The following is a 7,263-nucleotide window of genomic DNA, read 5'->3' on the forward strand; positions in this document are numbered from 1 at the left end:
ATCCAAGGTAATCTTGAAAACCTTGCCTGTTGGGGACGCCTGAGGACAGGTTTGAAAACCCATGATTTAAAGTGATAGTAAGTTCCACTATATGCATGTGCAAGGTATTCAAATGTAGATACAGTACACACAGTAAAACAACATTTCATTGTTGAAAATGCTATAATTAGCATTTTTTTTCACCCCTATGAAAAAAGGATGGCTCACCCAATCAGAAGCATACCAATTCTGCTTGGAAAGTGAAAGTATTGTGTTCTTGGCATGCTATTAATTGGATGTATTGGGCTTTGACTACAACAGCGGAAGTGAAGTTTGTAGTGCGTTGAAATGTCACACCAAAATGTCATTATAGATGTATGAATAATTTCTAGATTGCTAGTTCCAAAAATAATACTTATATATAAGTTTAGCAAACATGTTAATGCCCTCAAGACTTACAAAATATTCAAAGTAATCATGTCCTAGATAGCAATAAATAATTAATAGCCACACTATTTTACTTACTTATAATATGAATAAACTACTGGTTGTTAAAGTCTTTACGGAATAAGGTCCTGGCATACAGAGTACAGTATCTACTGTCACGAGAAGTAAACATTGACTCTCTATCTATAACATAAAAGATTTCCTTTTTTAACTCACAGCAAACTGCACATGCGCAGTTGCAGTTCCACCCAGATAGATTTAATTAATGACAGCAAGAGCTGCCATAACTTTCCATACAACGTGCTGTATGCTTCTGATGGGCTGCACCCCAGCCTTGTCATAGTGTAAACAATAAAAAAAAAATGCTACACTAAGGGGTGGTCCTCTGCTACTATATAACATACTATAAAATGTATTGTTTAACTCCAATCACAGCATTTTCAACAATGAAATCATGTGTTACAGTGTGTACGCCATCTACACTTTAAAGCTTCATTTACCATGAATCCTGTACATTATTAATTATCTATGTGTAACTGTACACAAAGATCTGTTTAAACCCCCAAAACTACAAATCCAAATGGTGTGCAACTAATAAAGCACAAAGGTATTGGCTTATTTTGTTTGTTAAAATGTCAGCCATGTATATAGGAAAATGTACTCTCTCTACAGGTAGTGAGCCTCTCCATCTGCAATTGCCACTTGGGATGTTGCATTGCATGGCGAAATTTAAAGCGACATGAAACCGAAAATGTTTCTTACATGATTCAGACAGAGAAAGCTATATCAAAAAAGTTTCCAATTTACTTCTATTATCAAATTTGCTTAGTTCTCATGTATAACTACTCTAGAGGAAACTGGTCATGCAATGCATTGCCTCACTTCAGAAAACTCAGTAGTATTATTAACTTTGATTGATTATTAAACTACACTATATTAATGCAATTTTTAGGGATCAATTCACATGTAAGAATGGACTATTTCTTCACGGTTTACCAAAAGGGAATAAAATATTATTGTATGTACATAAGTTTTCCACATATCATTTTTAACTGTTTGGCAATTATGCACCATTTCAGTAACTTTTAACCATTTTAATTACATGGCTCTCTGAAACTAATCCTATGTTACAAAATAGTATTGTTTACTATATTATCAGCATTCTAAAATAAATGATACTGGCAAACTGTTTAAGGTGATGTAGAACAGTCTGTTTCATTACTGCAATAAAACACACACTAAGCAGTCTGTTATACTTAAAGGGATACTGAACCCAATTTTTTTTCCCCTTTCATGATTCAGAGAGCATGCAATTTTAAGCAACTTTCTAAATGTACTCCCATTATCAATTTTTCTTGGTTACTTTATTTGAAAAAGTAGGATTGTAAGCTTACAATCCGTCCCATCTTTGGTTCAGCACCTCGGTACAGCTTGCTGATTGGTGGCTAAATGTACCCACCAACCAGCAAGCGCTATCCAGGGTTCTGAACCAAAAATGGGCTGGCTCGTAAGCTTACATTACTGCTTTTTCAAATAATGATACCAAGAAAAAAATGATAGCAGGAGTAGATTAGAAAGTTGCTTAAAATTCCATGCTCTATCTGAATAATGAAAATAAAATTGGGTTTAGTATCCCTTTAATATAGATCATTGCAATGTGCATTATTCATCCTTTTAAAAGGGATTTTACACTCTAAATCTTATTTTTTAAAACTTAATTTGTGCAGGGTCCATTACTTCCTGTCACAATGTTACAAGCCTACTCTTAAAAGATCATTTGATGCAGCCTCCTCATTGCTGAAAGTGGCCAGGAACTCCTGATTTAGAATCTGGAGGAGGAGGTATAAGAGACTGGGGACAAGAGGGGACCTGTAAAAGTGTGACAGTATGAAGTGGACGTGCTTTTAATGCTGGGGTTACTCATGGTGAGTAGGAGGTTGGTGGTGCTTTGTTGAAGGCCCAGGAAAAAAAGTGATGGTTGAAGGAAGTAGTCTGTGTATCCTGCACTCTCTTTATAACTAAGCATGGACCATCTCATTGTGAGGACACAGCCCCTCCCTCCTGGACCACATTCATCTCTTATCCTGGGCCAAAGGAGGCCCCGAACTTTCCATCCCTCTGTGCTCTGCTCAGCCCTCACTACAACCAGCAATTGGGGCTGAGCTGGAGTTGCACTACTTTCTCAGTATACCCTTAGATGCAGGAGTCTGCTGCAACCGATTGCACACTCTACTGCAGACATCCTCAAACTTGGCCCTCCAGAGGTTTTGGAACTAATTTCCCATTATGCTCAGCCAGCATATCAGCTGGCTGAGCATCATGGGAAATGTAGTTGCAAAACCTCTGGAGGGGAAAGTTTGAGTATGTCTGCTCTACTGCAAACAGCGGATTTGCAGGCATTGGCCTGACTGCACAGGGCCTGGGGTCAGTGCCTTGCTTGCCCTGTCCAAAGGGGGGGGCCTGGATAGAAGAGGTAAAATTCTAGGAGCAAGTGGCTCCCTGGCTCCTGGGTTTTTCCATCCCTGACAAATTACCAACATGTCAACTCCCTCATTTCCTTGAGGACAGTAGATACAGTGAGAAAAAGTTTGGGTTTTTTTTGCTGTATTTTACACAATCTGGTTGTGGGTTTTTTTTTGGGGGGGGGGGGTAACTCTAATTTAGCATATTTGTTTTTACTAAAGGAGTACTGTTTCATATACCTTTAATAATTCTATTTATAAAGTGTTGGGTCAAGCAAACTACCCATTAGGTTATTTTAGTAAGGATATTTTTAAATTACATAAACACAAATGGGTTGAAACATTCAAAGCCAGCTACAAACTTGTTTTTTTATGAGCCATATAGTCTTTTGGCAAAACTATCTACCTTGATCCCATGGCCAATAGTGTGTTTTTGGGGTCTTACTATTGTGTATTACATTTTTACTCACAAACATGCCACAGATAATCTCTCTAAAACACACACTTTTCCAAATACCCTCTTTAAAATGACATTGTGCTCAAACATCTTCTACCATCTAAATAAAAAAAGCTTTCAAATATGATGAATTTGTACTCATAAGTGCACAGCTGATATAGATATTAATTAATATTTAAATGCTGCACTTTCATATTAAACATAGAAACATTTGATGCACAGTACTTCAATTTTATTTATAAGAAAAAAAAAGTTTGGAGTGCTAATTTAGTTTATTGCTACTGTCTAAAAGATAATATCCTGTATACTGGTCGGATTTTAATACTTTAAAATCTGTATATGTAGTGGGAACTGCTAACCTTGAGTTTTGCTTTCTGGTATTTGAAATCCTCAGACTCCTTTTTCTCATCTTGATTGTTTTGTTCCCGAACATTTCTGTAACCCAGACTGGGTATGACATATTCCACTCCTAGATCTAGATCTTTCATCTTCCCCTAGCATTGAGTGCTGAAAGAAATACAGCGTCTGACAAATTTCTAAAAAAGAAAAAAAAAAAAATCAGTTACAGCATATACCTGACATATTAAATAGCACAAGTGACTTGTTTTATATTAATTAATAGTAAAACATTTTCAGTGACTTATAAAAATATTTTGAGTTTATTTTACATGTATTTTGCAGCTAGATCACATGAGATTCATCAGAGTATCTAAAGGATGTAATCACATCAGCAGAATAATCATCTTTAAAAGGGACATTAAACCCAATTTTTTTTCTTTCGGGATTCAGATAGAGCATGCAATTTTAAGCAACTTTCTAATTGACTCCTATTATCAATTTTTCTTTGTTCTCTTGCTAACTTTATTTGAAAAAGAAGGCATCTAAGCTAAGGAGCCAGCAAATTTTGGGTTTAGAACCATGGAAAGCACTTGTTTATTGGTGCTGTCCAATCGGCAAGCACAACCTAGGATGTTCACCAAAAATGGGCCGTCATCTAAACTTACATTCTTGCTTTTCAAATAAACATACCAAGAGAATGAAGAAAATTTGATAATAGGAATAAATTAGAAAGTTGCTTAAAATGTCATGCTCTATCTGAATCACAAAAGAAAAAAAGTTGGGTTCAGTGTCTCTTTAAATGTGAAATTGTGAGAAAAAAATAATTCTCATTATTATTAAATTTATTTTTATTTTAAATATGGTAGACTGATCTTTGTCAACATCAATCCTGCAGCACACGGGTAAAATCAATTTCTCTGTCTGTGTCTTATATTTGATGAGAAACAATGACATCACTGTACAGTCATACAGTAATCATTCATTTAGAACTTGCAGAGCTTAAAATTATACTACAATAATGCAAATAAAAATAAAACACCAACATATATATGCAACCATATTCTAAAGATAAACTGAAATATGAGGTTGTGCATGTAATAAACACATAAAATGTGTAATACATTAATATTACATGTATTAAAACTGTAAAAAGTTAAAAATGAATGTACATTTTGGATACACAAAAATGATTGCATTGGCAGTGCTATAACTATAGGCAAGACAAGGAAGAAAAAGAGTTAGACATTAAATGTTAACAGTAAGCTAGTAAACTATTCTATATGAAGTAGGTTTTTTTTAGTCCTCTATATATTTATAATACATTTGCAGCAAGACTAAAACAGCTTATGATCATTTCTTTGAAAAATATATATGTGTAAGATATACCTTATTTTGTAATTTACACCTTTCAGAGATAGAAACAGTTAAAGTTCCACTTGCCTTTGGTAAAAATATATTAAAACTGAGGTTGTCCTGTTGGGATAATGAATCACAGAGATATGTTTCATAACGGAAAGAAAAAAACAAAGTAGGAACATTTTGTGGAGTCAGGATTGGAGCACAGTCAAATAAAACAAATTTAAAAATAACTCCCGATTGATAAATATTTGCTATAAGCCAGATGTTGTTCATAAAAAGGTATTTGAACCCTGAACATTTTGCACAATATATAGTGCACAGCACTTGGATGACTAATCTGTTACATGTTCAGATGCTGGATACAGGTCACCTTGTCCTGAGCAAGGCCACATACAAACATAATTCAGGAAAACTGAATGCTTTTATATCCACGGAGATTGCCATTTACCGATGTTTCTACATAGTGCATCAACACTGTATTGACAAAATGTATAAGATCAACAAATAATCTATTGAATACATTTGTTAATCGCGTTGTATAGCGCTGGCTCTATGTAATATAAGAGGACGGAAGGATGAATTCCTAACAGTTTTAAAAATAATCGCATATCATTCTCTACAGTGAAAACGCATTGTATGGACACAATCTATTGTAAAAGGGAGCTGGTACTGCAGGAAACCGATATACAGAGAGCGCCCCCTGCTGTCCAATACTAGAAATAAAAACAAAACAAAAGGGGTAGGACAATATGACAACTCGAATACAGCTTTACTTCTGCATAAACACCTGATGCTGCTAGGACTCGAGAAGAAAAAATAGAGGCTTTAGGTGACTGCTTGAAACAAGGTTAACGGGGGTACTACAACTCTTACCAAAAATACACTGCAACCTACTTTGTACCTAAAATGCATGAACCCCCTGCTATTAAGTGAGCTAAAGACTAATAGACTAATATTAAAGGGGGGGGGGGTGAAGAATTCCCCATAACTGGCACATAAAACAAAATAAAGAAAACCGTTCTGATGCCTGATCTCACATCAACTACTAATGAGCTATATTTATTATTCAGGGCTTTGGTCATCCTTACGAGGTTTGTTAATGGAGAGAAAAACAAATAGCATTAAGCATCTGCCGCAGCTTGTAGAATATATTCCATTTGCCCACATTGTGTGTATTGGGGGATTAAATGGGCGATGTTTTCATATGCAGATATACAAAAAAATATATATGACAGCTTTGTCGCATTCTTAGAGCTGCTCAATGACTGAGTGAGCGAGGATCTCGCAATTATAGCCCCTCCTGTTCTCTATTACACACACAAAGCTATTTCTAATACCCAAGCCACCTCATAAAGTCCCCATATAAAAAACAAAACCGCATTACATACGTGACTGCTCATTATGTCATCCCAGTGCCCTGAATTACTTTTAAAAGCAGATTCCTTTATCTAAGTGACTATAAAACAGATTAACCGTCAGAACTGTTGCCTTATTACCTAGAAATATGAGTGATGCTCCAGGCCTGATGCTGTCACTGTCTCTGCTTCTGACTCCTATGCTGCAGCTCATCAACTCAGGAAAACAAGCAGCCGGGCTGCGGGGGAGTCAGAGCGATCGTAACTGCGCGTGCGCAAAACTCATAAGGCTGGACCATGTCAGGTGCATGACGGGAAATGTAGTTTTATAAAACAGCCGTTTAAATGAAAAATTATATATGTGAACTACATTACCATCAATGCCTCTAGACAATGAAAGGCAGGATCAGTCTTCATATAAGGGACAGCAAGTTGGGAAGCTACGCCCATCTTTTTACGATGCGGCATTACGTTCTGTGCGGATATGTGACAGGAGGCCATCTTGGGGTAGGGTGTGACAATGACTTTCGGCCTGTCATTGTAATGCTAAAATTACAGGGTGCAATAGGACGTTCACTGTTATATCACGTTTCCATAATGTCAAAGTATGTACATAATTCTAAACTGTTTTATATGACAAAACAATTGCTAGTTGGAGAGTCAGACATTATATACTTAAACCCTTTGATCCTATTGCACGTCTTTACGTTTTAAAGGCCACCGGTGTTATGCCACACCGGTTTTAAATAGGAAATGTCTTTCAGTCATCGCTATGATGGAATAAAGCAGTGTAGTTACGCAATATTAAAAAATAGGCTCGTTTTAAAAGAAACACAATAGTTAAATGTATTCTAATACAAATTTG

At 35.9% G+C, this 7,263-nt stretch overlaps 1 protein-coding gene across 3 annotated transcripts in view; it reads right to left on the reverse strand.

Moving 5' to 3' along the window:
* Positions 1-6,663, reverse strand: part of ABCC5 (ATP binding cassette subfamily C member 5) — a 259,944-nt gene extending 253,281 nt beyond the window's left edge. For all 3 annotated transcript variants that reach the window (XM_053710320.1, XM_053710322.1, XM_053710321.1), the window contains exons 1-2: positions 6,540-6,663; positions 3,705-3,881 (exon numbers count right to left, since the gene is read on the reverse strand). In XM_053710320.1, the coding sequence (XP_053566295.1) occupies positions 3,705-3,833 (129 nt within the window). In that variant the 5' untranslated portion in view covers positions 3,834-3,881; positions 6,540-6,663. The remainder of the gene's footprint in view (positions 1-3,704; positions 3,882-6,539) is intronic.
* Positions 6,664-7,263: the final 600 nt, after the last annotated feature.

This window comes from Bombina bombina, chromosome 4 (genome assembly GCF_027579735.1).
Source record: "Bombina bombina isolate aBomBom1 chromosome 4, aBomBom1.pri, whole genome shotgun sequence".
Lineage (NCBI taxonomy): Eukaryota > Metazoa > Chordata > Amphibia > Anura > Bombinatoridae > Bombina > Bombina bombina.